Source organism: Lynx rufus, unplaced genomic scaffold (assembly GCF_022079265.1).
Source record: "Lynx rufus isolate CCGP_SWC_20201006 ecotype Redwood Valley unplaced genomic scaffold, mLynRuf1.p SCAF_18, whole genome shotgun sequence".
Taxonomy (NCBI): Eukaryota; Metazoa; Chordata; class Mammalia; order Carnivora; family Felidae; genus Lynx; species Lynx rufus.
Genome location: NW_025814832.1, coordinates 16,739,142 through 16,758,282, shown reverse-complemented (window position 1 = coordinate 16,758,282; position 19,141 = coordinate 16,739,142). Strand labels below are relative to the sequence as shown.

At 48.2% G+C, this 19,141-nt stretch overlaps 1 protein-coding gene across 4 annotated transcripts in view; it reads left to right on the top strand.

Annotated features, from left to right (window-relative positions):
• The first annotated feature begins 4,426 nt into the window (after window positions 1–4,426).
• MSI2 (musashi RNA binding protein 2) overlaps window positions 4,427–19,141 on the top strand; it is a 392,149-nt gene continuing 377,434 nt past the window's right edge. For all 4 annotated transcript variants that reach the window (XM_047080983.1, XM_047080982.1, XM_047080981.1 and 1 more), the window contains exons 1-5: window positions 4,427–4,490; window positions 4,784–4,824; window positions 5,147–5,228; window positions 5,932–6,016; window positions 9,837–9,878. In XM_047080983.1, coding sequence (XP_046936939.1) covers window positions 4,429–4,490; window positions 4,784–4,824; window positions 5,147–5,228; window positions 5,932–6,016; window positions 9,837–9,878 — 312 coding nt within the window. In that variant the 5' untranslated portion in view covers window positions 4,427–4,428. The remainder of the gene's footprint in view (window positions 4,491–4,783; window positions 4,825–5,146; window positions 5,229–5,931; window positions 6,017–9,836; window positions 9,879–19,141) is intronic.

Here is a 19,141-nt window from a genome sequence, read left to right as displayed (position 1 = left end):
TGACTCAAGAAGAATATAAAACCTAAAGAGATCCACAGCCACTAAAGAAATGGAATCTGTGGAAATCAACCTAGGAAATGTTTATTCCATACCCAGACATTTTACCGGGAAGTTCTACCAAACATTCAAGGAACACATAATTCCAATTGTATACACACTGTTCCAGAAAATGAAAAAAGAAGAAACATTTACTAGTTCACTTTATGAGGCCAGTATAACCAGACAAAGGCAATACAAGAAGGGAAAATTGCAGCCGATGTGACTTACGGACACGGATACAAAAAATCCTACAACTGAATTAGATGTTGACTTTTTCTTTCTTTTTTTCTTTCTTTCTTTCTTTCTTTCTTTCTTTCTTTCTTTCTCTTTCTTTCTTCTTTCTTTCTTTTTCTTTCTTTCTTTCTTTCTTTCTTTCTTCTCTTTCTTTCTCTTTCTTCCTTCCTCCCTTCCCTTCCATTTTCTTTCTTTCTCTTTCTTTCTTTCTTTCTTTCTTCTCTTTCTTCTCTTTCTTCCTTCCTCCCTTCCCTTCCATTTTCTTTCTTTCTCTTTCTTTCTTTCTTTCTTTCTTTCTTTCTTTCTTTCTTTTCTTCTTTCTTCTCTCTTTCTCTCCCTCTCCCTCTCTCCCTTCCTTCCTTCCCTCCTTCCTTTCTTTCATTTGCTCAACAAATACTTAGTGTCAACCATGCACTGATAGGCACTGTGCTAATATGTGGAGAGCAGAGACACCCGGGAGCTTATGTTTTGGTGGAGAAGGTGAGTGACAAAGCAAATGATTGCACAGGTTTAGGTACATAGAGGACATTCTGGCAGGATAACAGTGCCTACCAAGGGGGATTTGACCGGGTCAGAGAGGTCAGAGAAAGCTTTCCTGGCATATTAGTGGAGGAAGAAATGGTGTGGGAAGAATGCTTGGAAGGCTATCACAGGGGCTCAAGTGGGAGATTTGGGATGCAGTAGCAGGGAAGATGAATTTGAGAGATACTTAAGAAGTGAAACCTACACACCTTCATGATCGTGCATGGGAAGGCGTCAACCTGGAGAGGGGCCAACCTTGTCTCTAGGATGACTGGGGTTCTGTTGATTCATATAATGAATTTTAAGAGAGTCTTAGATTCAGGGGGAAAAAGCATGCATGTGATTTGGGACATGCAGGTTGAGTCTGGGGTACTCGCAGGAAGGCTAAGCGGAGTTAGTGAAAGGAAATTAACCAGAGCCTGGAGTTCTGTGGAGAAGTTAGGCCAAAGATTTTTTTTTTAAGTTTATTTATTTATTTGAGAGAGAGAGAGAGACAGAGAGAAGCCCCAAGTTACTGTCAGCACGGAGCCTGATGTGGGGCTCAATCTCATGAACTGTGAGATCGTGACCTGAGCCAAAATCAAGAGTGGGATGCTTAGCCAACTGAGCCACCCAGGTGCCGCAGGCCAGAGATTTTAATTTGAGTGGCATCAGCAAGTAAGTAGTATTTAAACCCACCCTTCAGAGGAGCTCATCCAGGGAGGGTAGGTAGCTAGGGGAGGGAATGAACACCACTATTTCAAAGAAAGGCAGAGGAGGAACCGGGGCAAAGAGACGGAGAAGGAATGGCTGGAGAGGTAGGAGGAAAACCAAAAGAACGTGGGCATCGAGGATGCCAAGGGAAGAGTGAGTTACAAGAAGGGAGCACCTAACAGTGTCAAGGGCTGTAGAGAGCGTACAGGACTGACATGGTGCTGCTGAAATTCTCGTGACCTGGGGGCTGCATTAAGTGAGTGACCTGGAAAACAAACGTATAATAAATAGTAACATTATTACAAATAACATGGTGCAAAGGCGCAGCAAGAGAGAATTTTTTGGGGACAGTGAAGCTCCTCTGCATCTTGGATTGGTTATCGCGGTGACTGCTCCCTCCTATGCATTTGTCAAAAACTCAGAGAATTACAGACCAAGAAGAGAAAATGTTACCGCCTGTAAATGAAAAATAAATAAGTGAAAACAATGTAGTAATGGAAATATAAGATCAAGCTCTTCCTCAACCACTGACTTTGTAATTGCAGTGCTGGACCCTCTCAGGGTTTTAATTCAGCTCAGTGTCAGCTTGTGTAGGTCTACAACAGGCAACAAGGGCACCCCACTCTCGCCTTGTGAAGGACAGAATAAATATGCATGCAACAGAGCCAAAGGGCATCAGAGTGATGGCCAGAGCCCCTCTTAGGAGCTGACTGGTGGGGGTGGGGTGTAGCCCGCCCAGCTTGGCTCCTCTGGGACCTTGATGTTGAATGAGGGGGTTAGGTCAGGAAAGGCCTTTCTACCTCAGATGGTCTGTGGTTCTAGTATAAAAATCCCCAACGAAATCCAACTAGCTCTGTTGTCTGCATTTCGTTATGGAAAATAGTCGTAATAAACAATGACCATAACAACAACTGGGCCATCATCACATGAGACCCCAGATGATTTGGGAAGCAGCTTGGAGCGACGGGAAAATGCCTGGGTTTGTGGTTTAAAGCTTTAAAGTGTCTTCAAAACAACCATAGTTAAGTAATGACTGATAATAAGCACAACCCATTTAGGTTTGCAATAAAAAAATGGACTTTTCTATTTCTTTACTCCAATCTCTCCTCTCACCCCCATCAATCCTGTCAGTGAGGAATTATCCCAAATTTAGGACAGGGAGATTAAGAATCTGATCATCCAAGGCTCCACATATTCCACTTTCCCATGACCCACAGTGAATCTGGTACAGTTTTGGTGTTGAGTGTATTCCATTGTGTCCTAATCCTATGAAAATTAATGGGAACGTGTTAATTGGGCATCAATTCATACTTAACATTAATCTGCGTATTTGATGAACCACAACTTTATGTTGCCCCTCATGCCATATTAAGTCAATTTATTGTAATAATTTAGAACAATAAGGATAATTGTATCCTTATTGTTTTCAAGACCTCATAAATTGAATCCAGCCTGAATCTGGCCAGCCTGGAATCTGCTGGAGAAGTGTGTGATGCCTTTGGGAAGCTGCAGGCATCGTCTTTTTGGGGTTTTCGGGGCGGGAAGGGATGAAACGAATATTTATTAAGCACCTACTGTGTACCAGGACCTGTGCGACACCACGTTGCTACCAAGGTGGTAGCTAGGGGGTGTGTGTCTGAAGCCTTCTGCTACCCTTAGCTACCTCCCCAGATGGTGGGGGTCCTGGGCTATTTCAACCACATACGGCATAGAGACAGTGAAAATATGTAACGAACCAGTTGGAGACGGGTTTCCTGAAAATAACCACCCTTCCCAGCCATCCCAAAGATGCCTCAAAACGATTTCTCACTATATACAAAAATTTGCTTTGAACCCCAATCATTTGACCTTGACCCCTATAAACCTATTTTATTATATTTTTTAAACTCCGTATGATTAACGCGGAAACCCCTCCTTCGGCACTTTCTCACCACTGGAATCGCGTCAGTTTCTCAAAGTTCCAAAATAACCTTTCCCCGGCACGGATTCGTACCTCTGCCGGGGAAGGGCGGGGAGCGGCGCAAGACGTGCCGGTGTGGAGCGAGAGCCAGAGAGAACTTCCAGCGCGAAAGGAAAATAAAACTTGTGGCTGGTGTTTGTGCGGGAGGGTCTCCGCAATCCTGAAGCTGCCCGATCCTGGGGGGTTTCCGGGGCCCGCCGAGGAGCGCCAGGGTTCGGGTTTGATCCCGACGTCCTTGACCTAAATTTCTGCGCGGTGGCTGGAAAAAGGGCGCAGAGCCGGCCGGGCGGCTGGTGCCATCCCCGGATCCCGGTGGCTGGGGCGGCGAACTTGAATGAAGAGGCCGAACTGGAGGGGGTGGGGGGCGTCTCCTCCCATGCCCGAGCGAGGAGTGGCGGCGAGTTCCCCGCGCCTCCCCCTCCCCCGATCCACCCGCCCCCCGCAGCCCATGTGATCCCGGGAAGTCGGGGTGCGCTCCCCCTCGCCCGGCGCCCTGCCCGGCTGGAGGCGGGGCCGCCTCCGGCCGCGGGGTTCGCGCACCGCCCCCGTGGGTCCGGCCGCGGGGGGCCGGGTGTGCGCGCGCGGGCAGGCGGGGGCCGCACCGGGGTGCGTGACGTCACCGGCATTGGTTACACGACGTTCTAGAACTCCGCCCCACGTGCGCCGGGGAGGAGGGGGAGGAGGAGGAGGAGGAGATGGGGGTGGGGAGGAGGAGGGGGAGAGGTGGGGATGGGCCGGGGGGGCGGGGACGGGGGGGGTGTGCGAGCAGCGGGGCTGAGCTAAGCCGAGCCCACGTGTGACGGCTCTCGCCGCTGCCCCGGCTCCGCCGCTCGCTGAGAGATTCGGAGGAGCCCGGGCGGGGGGGGAGGAGGAGGGGGAGGAGGGAGCGGGAGATCTCGGGGCTCGGAGCCGGCCGCCGCTCCGCTCGGATCGCTGTGGGGCTCGGTTTTTTGGGGGTGGGGGGGCGGGGGGGCTCAGATATGGAGGCAAATGGGAGCCAAGGCACCTCGGGCAGCGCCAACGACTCCCAGCACGACCCCGGGTAAGTTTCCAGCCGCTGCCCACCGCGCCGCCTCGGGCTCGCTCTCCTTGCAGCGGCGGGGACGGCGGTGCGCGGAGCCGGGCATCTCCCGCGCCCCCCCTCCCCTCCCGCGCGCCCCCCCCGTGGAAGTTACACACCTTTGGATTGCATTTCGCCGTCACCTTCTCCCCCACCCCACCTCCCGGCTCTCGCTCGCTCGCTCCCCCCCGCTTTCCTTTTAGCTTTTGTAAGTTACACGTCAAAATGGCCGATCTGACATCGGTGCTCACTTCTGTTATGTTTTCTCCCTCTAGTAAAATGTTTATCGGTGGACTGAGCTGGCAGACCTCACCAGGTAAGGGAGGGAGGGGGGGACGTCTGGGTCCCCCCCTTCTTGGCTTCTTTATTGCTCTTTGTTATCCCGGTGTAAGAGCCCCCCCCCCGCCATTGGCTCCCCACTTCTCCTGTGCAAGGTTATTTTTTTAAATAGCAAATCCTTTCCGAGCCCTCTACGCGACCTCTGTTGCCGAATTTCCCCCGCGTGTGCAAAAAATGCAAAAACAAAACAGAATAACAACAGAAAACTACTTTTGGTTTTTGTCCTTGATCAAAATTTGCATTGCTTTTTTTTTTCCACACCTTCTCCCCCCCCCATCTCTCTCTTTCTCTCTCTACAGATAGCCTTAGAGACTATTTTAGCAAATTTGGAGAAATTAGAGAATGTATGGTCATGAGAGATCCCACTACGAAACGCTCCAGGTAAACCATTCCCTTCTGGATTTTGTCTTTATTTTAGAACAAAGTTTAAGTGTTATTTTTGGAGGTGTCTTCGGAAGTAGCTAAGCGGATTTAGAATGGGGCTCAGGCATGTGGCTGGTTTCGAACGTCGCTCTATTCCACCCCCGCCCCCGCCCCCATAACCCCAAAGGTTATTGTTAATTGGGGTTGAACTCTGGATACAGAGATGTCCATCTCTCGCTTTAAGTCATTTTCCCGTCGCTTCTTTTTTCTCCTGTTTAAGATGACGTTCAGCTTCATTCACTTTCTACATAGTTTTTTTTTTTTTAATGTATGCTTTCCCCACACTCCCAGCTCCCCAAACTCTTAAGCCCCTTTTAGAAAGCTGGATGAATCTCTTCCGAGTGCCGAGTGCCGGGTTTTCTTGGGAATAAAACAAAGCGTTAAGAAGGGAAGGGGAGGAGGAGAGGAAACTGAGGTGGCGAAAGAGTGGAGACACCAGCATTTTCCAAGTTACCTCCACCCGCCCTGCCCCCGTTCCACTTCCCCCATTAACCTTGATGTGTTTTCTTGAGGGGTGGAGGGGAATTGGGGGAGGGCTGTGGGAAGTGGGGGTGCGAGGGGGCAACTTTTGCTCTCCATTCTGCATTAGGGCTCACTCCTTGTTGCTTTCAATGGTGTCACATTTTCTTGTTTGTTTTTCTCCCTCTTTGTCTCATTTCAGAGGCTTCGGTTTCGTCACGTTCGCAGACCCAGCAAGTGTAGATAAAGTATTAGGTCAGCCCCACCATGAGTTAGATTCCAAGACGGTAGGTTGCTTTCTGTCGTCGTTGTTGTTGTTTGCCCCTGCTCAGGACCGATCTGGGCATTGACAGCCCCATTTAAAGGGACAGTGCTTTCTTTTGCTTCTGTGCTGAGAACTGGGTACTTATAAGCAGGGCTTGCGAGTTGGCTCTAAAGTTTGCTGCAATGGCTGGGCTTGGGGTTTTCTTTTTAGAGCCTGTCCCACTGCAGCTCCAGATGCTCCGGAGCGAAGGCTTGGGGGAGGGGTGGGCTTGGGGAGAGGCTATCTATCGGGGCCCAGGGACCCTGCAGAGAAACTACACCACAGAGCAAAGGCAACTTTTCTTTGTCAGCCGAGCATAGCACGCGTTACCAACTGTGGCTGTGGGAACTGGCTTTTAGAAGGCACAGCCCGCTCCGTGGCCAGCCGAGAGGGACCGGGGACGGGAAGACGGCGAGGGGGCGCTAATCACAAATTCAGGCAACAGGTTCCTCTTGGGGCACTTCGGATTTGGAATGTGGTTTGAGGAGGAGAGACCTCACAGAGCCAAGCTGGGCGTCCAGCGGGTGACTCCAGATGGAGTGAAATCTAAGACTGATAAGGCCTGGGGTTTCCAAGTGATTTGTTTTTGCTCCCCCCTCCCTTCAGATCCTTTATTTTGAACGTGGATACTTTTATAGCATTAGAAGGTTTCAGAGTCCAGTGTTGAGAGGGGAAAAGTCCCTCGGTAGAGATTAGAAGAGGAAGGGAAGAAAGATACTAGTATATAGCAGTAAATATAATGCAGGGGGGAGCTCGTGGTGTTCTATTTAGACCCCTGTGTTGGCTTTGTGGCTCTCCCCTTTCCCTTTACCTCCATTAGAATTTCCCCACAGTTTTTATACATCTGCCAAAGCAGGGTCCCTGAGGTGACACTGGGATGCAGTGCTGGGCCGCTTGGGACCACTCTTCTCTGTGGTGGGTAGTGGGGCAAGGCAAGGGGTCAAGTTCTAGTCCCAGCTGCCCTTTATGAACTTGGGCAAGTTATTCCCTGCCCCAGGGCCTCAGTTTCCTTTTCTGTTAAATACAGGAGTGGAACAGGGTGATCTTTGAAGTCCCTTTTGGCTTTTACATTGAGGGGAAATGGAAAAAAAAAAAAAAAAAAAGAAAAAGAAAAGAAACCTGGCCACCTTTGGTGCAAGTGAATTTATTTGCAAATTTACCCTCTTTCTCTGATCAGAGGTCCCTACCCCCAAAGACAGGACCCCCACACATTTTAAGTTGCTTTATTAATTGTGCTGGACTTGTCATAACTTGCAGCCCAGCCTTTTTGTGCTTTTAGATAATTTAATTTTAGGGACAGTCATTTGTAGGGTGATAATGAGTGTCTGAAGAAATTTTTTTTTCCCTCAACTTCTTGGCTAGACGTTTCAAAAAGCTAGCAGAATTAAAGAGGAAAATATTTGAAGGCAAATTCAGGAATTTATTATTCACTCCCTCTCCCTACCCCGGGTAAGAGAAATAGTATTTGGTTTCTATGGTGGTTGGTGGGTCATAGCCCTCAGTATCAGGTGCAAAGCCTGTGGTTTTCCCTCCCTAATTGTTTGTGGATATGTTTTGGTCACTATTCTTTAGTATAACCTAGATTTTGACTTTGTTTCAACGTTCAGTGCAGGAGGCAGAAGCGGTTGGTTTATTGACATGGAAACGAGGATCTTGTTTACGTTACCTTAAAAGCTTTGTTTAGGTAACGGCCATTCACATCCAAAATAGTACCCTAGTCTTTTCCTAGAGGATTTGTAGCTACAGTAAGTAGAGCTGTACCTAACTAACTAATGTTTTAATTTTTGGTAGTTTTTTTGTTTTTGTTTTTGTTGTTCGTTAAAAAAAAAAAAAAGAAAATAGTTGACAGGGATGTGCAAAAGGTTGGGATTTGCCATACCTGTCTTGACCTGTGCCCTCCTTGAGAGATTTCAGAGTGCCTACTTTGCACACTGAAGACCCCGAACTTGCCTGGTGGTATATAACATGCTGTTTTCACAACACACGATATGGGCATTCTGAATTGGCTTTGGTGTTTGTAATTTTAGATATTTCTTGAGTGTTTCACTTTCTTCACTGTTCCCTATTCCCCCAGCTTCGGGTCTCTCTCCCAACACGTCCCTCACCTTTTTCTGCACAAACAAGGTGACTTCTTACTGCAATTTTGTGCTGGTCAGCCAAAAAAAAAAACCCAAAAAAAGCCAGTAGTTTGGGGGAGTGTTTATAAAAAGATGGATCTGTCTTAATGTTTGGTCAACAGAATGGAAAATCCACACCTGTTGTATTTCTCTTGTAGACAGCTCTAGTCAGTGCTGAATACACCTGTAGATGCGGTAATGTTAATCTTGATGAAAGGGTAGTTTCCTAGATCAGAGACTTTTGTCTGTTTTAGTTTTTGAAAAGTAATCTCTCATTTCTCAGGTGATGTTTAAAGGTAAAAAAACATGCTGCGGATTTTTGTTAGGTCTGTAAACTACCTTCATAAAAGTAGTAAATCTTTGTATGTCTTAACTGCTGGGATGTCCTAAGGGATATAAGTCTGGGAGCAAGAACTATCGGGTGTGCCTTCCCCCTTCTCTGTGTTTTTCCCCAAAGCATTATTCCAACCCCCTCAATGACAGAACTGAAAACAAGGTTCAGGTTTACATTTTAAAAGGGGAAAATTGTACTATGAAAGCCAGAGCCTCTAAATAGACTTGTAGCAATATTCTGTGTTGAGTTTTACCCAAAGATTTGTGATATTTAGAAATCTAATGAAAACCAGTAATGGGGAATTTTTTTATTCTTTCCCTGCCCATAGTTTCTATCCAACAATTCCCCCCACCTGGAATCAGCCTATTAGATTTCAAGTGTTTCCGTGGGAATTGTTTTGAGTTTTAAAGCCATTCCTGGATTGAGAATCATGGGTTCTGCATTTGATCTGGGGTAGAGAATGTTTTTCCATTCCGATTGGGGTTGGGGTAAGAGGAATATCCTGATCGATACACTAGATTCTAACTTCTTTTTTTCAGTAATTTTTTTTTACCCTCTCCCCATGATGGCCTTCCTTCCTTTTGTAATTTGAGGTTGGTTGCTCATAGAGTCTTACCCCGTGTGGTTTTTAAAATCCAGCAGGTTTTAGCTCATGTATTTCTTTTTATCTTATTATTATTTCTTAAGAACTAATAGTTTTTGACACCTGCTTTCCCTCGAGGTCTAATACAGAATGAGCTATCTTTTTGGTCAACTCAGGTAACCATGCTTTTGCCAACACGAATGAATGAACTCAAGTCGAGCATCGTGTTGGATCTCTCTGGAGAGTTTTTGGATGTTGAGGATTTAAAAGAATTTTGGGAATCTCCTTTCCCACCTGCCTTGTTTAGTTATCACCCGGGAGAAGATGTACTATCCAGTTACCTACTGCTAAAACTTACATTTAATTTTTCAGGTTATAATTTTTTTTTCAATGATGATGTTCCCACCTCTTCTCCCATGGCTGGGAGATGCAAATTAGATGAAAGTAACCATTCAATGTCCAGTGCCTGTGGAAGACAAGCGTTGGCTTAAATAAGAACATGTGGGATCTAATTTATTAGGAGCATCACACATTGAAATACGTGGTAGGGCATTTAGAAAGGCTAGCTTTATTTGTTACATTGTGGGAGGGATGAGTAAAGTTTGGCTCAAAGCTTAAGGAACTTTTTGAGTGGCCTGAGACGGTTACTAAAAGCTGGGTTATAAGCCTGAGAAATGAGTGATTAATAATTAGGTGATTAATCCTAATTTTTTTTCCCTGTCTCCCAATACTGGAACTGACTCTCACTTTTCCTTTTTTATTCCCCCAGATCGACCCCAAAGTTGCATTTCCTCGTCGGGCGCAACCCAAGGTAAGTAGGAGAATCAGTAGTAGGATTTTAGCGCTCAGAGGTGGTCGCCAAAGATTTCAGATTTCAGAGTACTGGCAATGAAGCATTGAAACCTGGTGCCCTCAGTTCCTTCAGGGTACCAGCCTGTGGCTGTGAGAGTCCAGGCGCGGGCAAGGAGCTCTCCGCCAGATAACCGTGTGCGTCTGCAGTCTAGCCCTCCCGAGGTGGGTTCTGAGCATCCAACAGGGGGCAGGGCCAACCCTGATCCTTCGCGGGAGGACAGAGCTCCATCTGTTGCAATATTTATGCAAACCCTCTATTTATTTTTTGAGCATTGCCAAGATCATATCAGGAAAACTTGGACATTTGCTTGTGAGTCTTTTTTGGAGGGTTCTTCTTTTGAGGACTTGCAACGTGGAGTTTATGGAGAGGAGTAGAATTTGAGTAAACAGCTTGTCTTTTCTTGGAAACAACTTCGTAGACCCACGAAGCCCTAAATCTGACAGAGGAGGCAGTGGATGTTCTGGTTTCAGGTGGGAGGGATCACTCAGGGCCCACTGGAAACCAACAGTGCTGCTCTTCCTGCGAGTGCCAGGGCCTGGGGGACAAGTCCTGAGGACGGAACCTTGGAGAAGTGGTACTACAGGATTTGCTTCGGGGATCGAGATAGGCCTTCACTTTTTCACAAGTGTGTGGTTTCCACGGGGCTCGCCAGCTCTGGCTTTGAGAACAGAGCTGAGCTGCATGGAACTCGAGGTGAAATGTACGGGCTTATGTGTTACAATTGCACGTTTTAATTATACTTTTTTCTTCCCTGTATAATTTCAGGAGAGACTTTTTCTGTGTCTTGTGGTCTTGGCATTCTTCTAGGGAGAGGGTAACTGGCAAAACTTCTTGATTCTAGGTCACAAAGGGAAAGGGCTGTGGCTTTTGAAAATTCAGTTTATTTCTTCAAGCATAGTCTCCCAGAAGTGCAAGCTTTTAATTGTGTCAAGGGAGGGATGAAGAACTTTAATGAAGAAAAAGTTAGCATTTGTGGATGAGATTTTGAGAATTTCAGGTTTAGACCTTGCCATGTGATCCTTCCTTCCTTCCTTCCTTCCTTTTTCTTCCTTCCTTTTTTTTTTCCATATAATTTTTCTTTTCCTTTCCTGTCTTTCGAAGGAAACGCAAATCTCTTAAGTAAATATGGCAAAATACTTTCTTAAGACGTTTTTTTCCTAATAAGTAAGCAAAGAATAGCAATTAATGAACCAAAGAGGTTAGGTTTTTTTTCCGTACAGAGCACAAACTTTGGAACTGTTACCTGTTTAAAGGTTGCTTTTCAAACTGTATGCAATCCTTGACATTTCAGAGGCTTCCAGAACTAGCAGGATTTCTTGGGTTTGGAAGAATTACTGTTTCTTCCATAAGTGTGAATCTTCAAATTTCCAGGTTAGTCATTTGATCAGCCAGAACTAGGATCAGATTACCCTAGAGGGAAACTGGAAAAATCCCTGACTTGGTCAAACCGTGGGTTTGACCTGTTTTCTCTTCCCTGTTGTTTCCCCGCCCCTCACCCCCTGCCACTTTTTTTTTTTCTTTTTTTTTTTTTTTTTTTTTTTTTAAACCAAGAAGGCTATATTGCAATTTAACATACTCTGGCATTTGGCTTCTCAGCGAGGCATTCAACTTGAAAACGAGACAGACTATTTCTCGAACTTGTCAAGGTGTGCACCTTTCCCCGCCCCCAGCCTGGAGTCTGGGATGTTTTAGGCGGATTGTCAGACTTTTGGATGTGAGCAAATATTATACCAGGTGGGGGAAGACATCTTTCCATGGCGTTCTAGGGATTGCGTAACAATACCTTGCTTTTTATGACACAGTTTACAAAGGACTTTCCTGTCCATCATCTCCATCTGAATCCCCAGGTCCCGAGACACGGAGCAAACCACCTTCCCCAGTCTGTTTGCTCCTCTGTATAATGGCAGTGATGGGAGTAGCTCCCTCAGCAGGTTTTGTGAGGAATAAAAGAGGACACACACAGGGTGTGTGGCACAGGGTGAGGACCTCCTAACTCCTCATCTCCACCACTCCCGTTGTTTTTGTCGGTTTAATCGTCATTCTTATTGTTTTCAGACTCAACAGCTGGGGTTCGGATCCTGGCCATGCCGCTCATTAGCTGTGTGAATCTGGGCAAATCATTTGGTTTCTTGGAACCTCTTTTACCCCATCTCATCAAGTTTTTGCGTGGATTAAATAAGTTAATGAAGGTCAGGTGCTTCCAGAAAGGAAGACCTGGAATGTGGTGGTGATACCGTAGGTGTTACCTGCTGTTTTGACTCTTAGCTCTGTTAGGCTGTCACCCCAGTCCCCACGAGAGGCCTTGTAATAATGCTGGTGTCATCTGAATTTATGTGCCAGGTACTGTTGTAGGGACAGTGTGTATGCGAACTCACTTCGTCTTCACCCATGTCCTGTGAGGGTGGGTATTAGTGTTATGTCCAATTTGTGGATGAGGAAACTGAGGCACACGTGGGTTGAGAAGCGGTGTATAGGCAACCTAGCCCCTCGCCCAGTGTGCGATCCTGTGTGCTGCAGGGTGTGGAGGGCATCTAGGAGTATCACCTGTCCCTTACGGCAGAGGAGGCAGTTCAGAGAGGTCATCGGGCTTCGAGGGGCACGACAGCCAGCGCGCCCTTTGAAGTTCCCTGGTTGGGTGATTCACCCAGCCCTTGTGATGTCATCCCATTGTGTGGCTCTGTCTGGCAGTGTGTCTCCATCCGACCCCCAAGGGCATCCTTTCACACGGTTCTGGGGTTGCTCAACTCCAGGGGAGCGGCTGGGGATTTGGCAAAAGAGGCCTGTGCTTGTTGGGAGTTGGGGCAGGGTGGGGAGAAAGTGCCTTCCTTGTCAACGGTTATTTTCCGATAGAATTTGAGCCCAACCATGGGGATTTCAGACCGAAGTTAGTGTTGGAGAAGCCAAAACCCGGCTGGCAGGAGTATAGAACTTTAAGTCAAGCCTTATTTAGTTTTTGTTTATCCCCCTTCAATAAAACTTCTGTGTGTATGTGTTAGGGTCCCAGTGTGAGGTGAACTGTGCCCCTCCCCCCCCGCCGTCCCCCGTCGAGGGCTGGGCGAGGAGCTTGTAAATGATACGTCAGCCAGCGTTTCAGTTAACATGCATTTCTCTGCTTTCTGGCTGTCCCTTTTTGCTAGCACCCGCCAGAGAAATAGTCGTGGAGGTGTTAAAACAAGACTAGTGGAAAGAAACTGTAACTTAATACGAAAGAAAATCCGTGGCAGTGAAGAACAGATTTCACATTAGTACTGTCATAATATTCTTTAATGTATCATATAAATAAAAATCCGTTTTGACCAGAATTTTAATGAGCGACCCGAAGGAAGGGTTTTGAATCCTGCAGTTCATTATCCCCCCTTTGCGACATAAATGCTCACATCTCAAGTGAAGTATAATGGGGCTTTATTAACTAGTCGAGGGGCGACTCTTTGGAGACTAGTGGCCGTTAATTAGTGAAGTACATTTTGATCAGAAGACGATAGGTCCGTTCTGTATCTTCCTATTTCTCTGGATGATTATTTCATTTTGTAAAAAATGGAAGAGGTTCCTCCTCTCTGTCTTTTAAAAAATTAAAATGGTCGTGCTGTTCTAAAAAGATGACTTAATTTAAAGCCGTTGGAGAAACGGGGCTGATTGGGATCAATCATGTCATATCATTTTGTCAGTCCCTTTGGGCAGAAGCGTTGGCTGCCTGGAAGACTTTTGCTCAAGCCTGTGGGTTCTTTTTCTCCTGTGGAAAAACCAGGAGGCTGCCGAACATCTTCTGGCCTGAGTGAGTCTGGGCGTAACTCCCCGTCTTCCCTGATTCTCCTTCTGTGGAATAAAGCATTCTCCACTCCCCCCCGAGTTGCCATTTACCGTCTTAGGTTTTAGAGGCCAGAACCTTATCTGTTGATCAGCGGAGATCTCATTTCTTCATCCTCTTTCCAGTTGCCTTCAGTCGCAGCTGGGTGACCGGTGGGCACATCACATGAGCCCCTCCAGGCCTCTGTTTCCTCCTCTTTAAAACCGGGGTGTAGTGCCCAGCGTGGAGTGATTTTCAGCGTGTATGCAGAGTTCTTTGCTGGGAGCCTGATGCAAAGTAGTGCCTGCAATCGTTCGCTGGTATCAGTGTTATAGAATTATTTACTATTGTTTTTAAGTAATCTCTACGCCCAACGTGGGCCTGGAATTCACGACCCCAAGATCAAGACCGAGCCAGCCAGGCGCCCCGTTATAGAATTATTTGTGCAGAAGAAGGAAAGTTAGAATAATGGAAAATGACCTAAGAGGGGCGCCTGGGTGGCGCAGTCGGTTAAGCATCCGACTTCAGCCGGGTCACGATCTCGCGGTCCGCGAGTTCGAGCCCCGCGTCGGGCTCTGGGCTGATGGCTCGGAGCCTGGAGCCTGTTTCCGATTCTGTGTCTCCCTCTCTCTCTGCCCCTCCCCCGTTCATGCTCTGTCTCTCTCTGTCCCAAAAATAAATAAAAACGTTGAAAGAAAAAAAAAAAAAAAAAGAAAATGACCTAAGAAAAATCCTGATTGGAATGTAAGCCCCCTGCCGGCAGGGAGCTGTTGATGGTTGACATGGAATAACTTAAATGCTCGAGATGAATCCAGCCTGCCTTTTTCACAGTGGAGGCAGCTGACGTCCAGGGAAGTCAGGTCGGCTGCTCCAGGTCACACAGCTAAGTTGTGGCAAGGTTGAGCCAAGGCCGGGCTTTCCTGCTCCCGTCTCATCCACTGATGAGGCTCCAGGGCCTGGAAGTTTCTCTGTTAAGCATCCGTCCGTCCAGATGGGTGCAGCACAGCGCGAACGTCTTAGCCACGCACCTCCTGTTCTGGGGCAGTGGTTTCTTGGCAGCTTCTCAAGGGCGGGCGAGGGGTGAGTTTTCGGCAGCTGGCCTTCCCCTGCTGCTGTGGGTCGGGTCGTTCTAGCGTGCTGCCATCTTGGACGATCTGCAGCTGTCACCTCGCTGGCCACCGTTAACCGGCCTGCCGGTGGGTTTCTGGCTCCCGGCGGGGACGTGGTGGTGCGTCTGCAGCCTTGTCCACGGCCGCAAGGACCCTGGGGGATTAGTGGCTTAGCTGCTTTCTCGTCGGGGAGCGTGGCTCCTTCCTGTGTTCAGTCAGCAGCAGGTGTCAGCTCAAGAGGAGGGGCACTTCGTCCTCCAAATGTCCTTTCCCGAGATTTTTGCCTTTCGTTTGCATGCTTTCGTTTCAGTGTTAAGGTCAGTCTGCCGGGAAGCTGGAGCTCATGTGTTCTGTGTCACGTTTTTGGCAGGCAGGTGAGAACCCTCTGCCCCCCAAGAACAGAAGAAGAGGGGGGCACTGTCTGAGGAACCAGCTGACCCTCGTGGGTGCCCCTTGAGATGACATATCCATCTTCTTGTCCTTTTGTGTTTTTAAACCTGAATGTTCTCTGGCCAAAAGTCCCAAGAACGCAAAAGGGAGATGCAGTTCACCTCCTCTGATCTCATGTTCGATCTGATGTGTTCATCGAACAAGGGCTTGCTTAAGTGTGTTTAATTGCTGACTCTGTGCACCCACTTTTGGGGGGATTCAGGAAACCCTCAACGCCCACCGAACAAAGTCTGCACTTCTTAGCCTGGTGGTACGTGTCCTTCAAGATCTGTACGGCGGGGGGATGGGGGGCGGTCTTCTTCCAGGTTCCTTCTCTTCTACCGGTCCCCCTTCTCTGAATAGCTACCCTTTGGCGTATCCCCACCCGAACCGCCCTTTCTTCTCCCTCCTGTGCGAAACAGACCTCTCTTTCAAAGCCCGATCTGGGCTACCTTTTCCACGGAGCTGTTTCTGCTCTCTCTTCCATGTGATATTTCTTTCTCTGGATTTCCATAGCGCCTTATCTTCTCTTTTGGTTAGGGCAAGCTATGGTAATAATCACAGTAAAATAAGTGAGCAAAAAATAGGCAATAATAAGTTAGCAGAGACTCACGGATGCGTTCATTAGGCACTGTGCTGAGCACGTGTTCGTTTATTTATTCACCAGACGTTACCGAGCACCTGTCATGTGCCAGAGAATGTGTGCGGTTTGGGGGATAGTGTGGAGAACAAGACCAAAAAGTCCCTGCCCTCATGGGGCTTTCACTCTAGTGGGGCAGATTAGTAGAGAGCAGGTGGACAGAAACGTAACACGCAGGAGTGGGGGGTGGGGTGGGGACAGACTGTATCTTCAGTGCATTTAGCGGCCACTCTCAGTCCTCGGCAGTTACCAAGTTTTCTGCTCGGCACCGGGGACTACATTAGGCGCTTTGTTCTGAGTTTCATGGTTACTTAAGTGTGTGCCTTATTGCTTCCACTATTGGACAGTGAACTCAAAGGGCACAAGTAGGTTTTAGTAATTGCAAAAAAACAAACCTCAGCGTTGATTGTTGCTCCTTGGCACAGTGTCCGTCTCCGTCCAGGTGGAATGAATGCAGAATGCAAAGGTGACACGGCTCTCGTCTTCAAGGGTCTTAGGTCCCGGGTGGGAGGAGGGGTGCTACCCCGTGGTACAGGACAGGGTGTGGGAAGCACAGCAGAGAGGCGGGCATGGTCTCCAGAGGAAGGAAGAGCTAAGATCGCTTCTCGGAGGAGGTGGTCTTTGCCCTAGATCCTGAGAAGCAGGAAGGAGGGAAGAATGGCAGGAATGCAGTTCTTGGTACGGGGGGCTCGGAGAGGTCGGTGTGCCGCTGGAGCAAAGGGTGTGTGGTGCACACACCCGGCGCTGGAGATTCAGGCCTGGAGACGAGCCGGGGCCGGGCTGGGTTGCCTCGCATGCCAGGCAGAGCAGATGAGAGTACTTCCTTTGGCATGTCCTGTTTTGCGCGTGCAGGATCCTGGGGATGCCCTGTACGACGTTCTGAGCTTTTGGGGATCAGTATAGAAGCCGGGGTCGCTAGTGGGACGGTGGCTGATGCGGTTTCATGGGGATCTTCCCACCCTGGACTTGTGCCTGCAGCGTCATTCGTACTGCGTTCTCTCTGGCTGCAGGCCCTTCTTCAGGAGTGATGTTCTTGGCAGTTGCCACGCCCACTCTTTGGGGTGGCAAAGAGCGCCGTCATTCTCCTGTTTCCATCGTCTCCCTTCCTCTCCCCTTTACGTGCTGAACAGGGGGCCAAGATCTAGACAAAATCCCAGGGGTTTTCTACTCTGGCCTCGTCTGAGCCGTGATCTTGACCTTACTGTGCATAGACAATGAGATGGCATCTCTCGGGATGGAAGTCGCAGATTGTCTGTATGTCACTGGGGTGTGGGCCCTGTGGCTCTGAGCAGCCTCACCTGTGACTTCCTAGGTCTGCTCGGGGTCACCTTTCACTCAGAGTGGCTGCCTGGTGTGAAGAACGTGAGATTTTGGAGTCGTGTGACCTGTGCCTCTTGTGATGTGAGAGCTGTGAGCAAGGGTGGTCTTGGGACCGAGCACCCCATGGTACATTGTAGAAGCAGCCTTGGGGCAGGACTCCCACTGGGCCCCACATACATGACCGCATATCTCTATTCTCTCTCTCTTTCAAGGGTAGATAGCATCAAGCTCCCAACGATCTGGAAAGTTTCTCAAGGGTGTGTGTCTGCCTGCTGTACTTTTTTATTTTATCTGAGCCCTTGAATAATAATAATAATAATAAAAATCCCAACTCAAAATAAGGGCTGTTACTTACATTGTGAGTCAGTATGTTCAAGGCATTATATTAAGCCTCTGTGTAATTAATCTCCTTTAATTTAATCCTGACGACAGTCCTTTGCAGTAGTGGGTATTCTCTCCACTTGACAGACTGGTAAACTGAGACCCAGGCAGGGCGAGTGGCTTTCCTAGTGCCACAACACTAGTAAGGGTCGATCACTGTTGGACAGACAGATCACCGTCTGTCCGGGTTCCAAGTCCTTGCTCTCTCTCTTTTTTTTTAATTAAAAAAAATGTTTTTAATGTTTATTTTTGAGAGAGAAAGAGAGACAGAGCATGAGCAGGGAAAGGGCAGCGAGAGAGGGAGACACAGAATCCAAAGCAGGCTCCAGGCTCCGAGCTGTCAGCACAGAGCTCGACGCGGGGCTTGAACTCGCAAACCACAAGATCATGACCTGAGCCGAAGTCAGATGCTTAACCGACTGAGCCCCCCAGGCGCCCCCAGGTCCTTACTCTCTTAACCGCTAAGCCCTGCCGCATCCAGCACGAGCGGGTAGATTTTAGGTTCTCGTGCTTTGCCTGACTGCTTGTAAAGTGCTCAGGCTGAGGAACAGATTTCGTGGCAGTCTGGCCGATGAGCTTCAGGTTCGTGTCTACTGCTTGTTTTCTACACACCTCGTCAACACAGCTGAATGCCACTCACGAGCTAAGGAGTGTGGTGTGTGCCTCCATTTCTTCTGTAAAACGTTGGGGGGGGGGCGGTCGACGGTACCTACATCCTAGGTTCGTTTAGGAGATTAAATGGGTTCATGCATACGAAGGGCCTAGGATGGTATCTGTACATGGGACATCCAGCGTGAGCATCGGTCATCTGTTCCTGTTTCCCAAGATGGCCCTGGCTGGATCATAGGAGGACCTTATGCAGCAGCTCGTGGGTACCGTCGTCGTGTCTGGGGGTGACGGATAGCACGGCACGTTGAGAGTCAGGGAACTGCGTGTCCAGTGGCTTGGTCTGCTCCTGGGGGTGCTCGCTCTCGAAGGGGAGATAGCAACCATCCTTCATCTTGGGGTTGCCCGGTGGGCATTGGGAATGCGTTTCCTTTTCTGTGTCTAATGCCTGTGTTTTTGCTGCCTTTGAGAGCGAAGTCCTGGGGAGCAGCTGGGGGACAGCTCAGACACCGCTGTGTGAGAGGTCTCTCCGTGAGCCTTCTCTCTCCCAGGCCTGGTCTTTATCTGCCTGGGGGTAGTTCCACCAATGACTGATCTGAAAGCATCACATTCATTTATTTGTCACTGACTGTGACAGGCAAGTTAATGCTAATGGATTCTTTTTTTAGCCTGTTGTCTGGGATGAGTTTCTCCCAAATGTCCTGAAATCTAAGGCATTAGGGGAATGTGTAACTTTTATGGCAAGGGAGGATTTAAAAGATAAATAGGGTTTTGTGTGCAAGGGTCTTAAATTTAGGTTAGGGGCGAGAGCAGCCAAGGAGGGGATGTTGGGCCAGCCCAGACTCTTCTTTTTAAGAAATCCATTCGGAGCTCTAAATTGCTGTTTCTGTTTCAATTATGTGACAATTTCAAGGGTTTAGAAAAATCTAATAAAATGGTCTTGATGATGCAT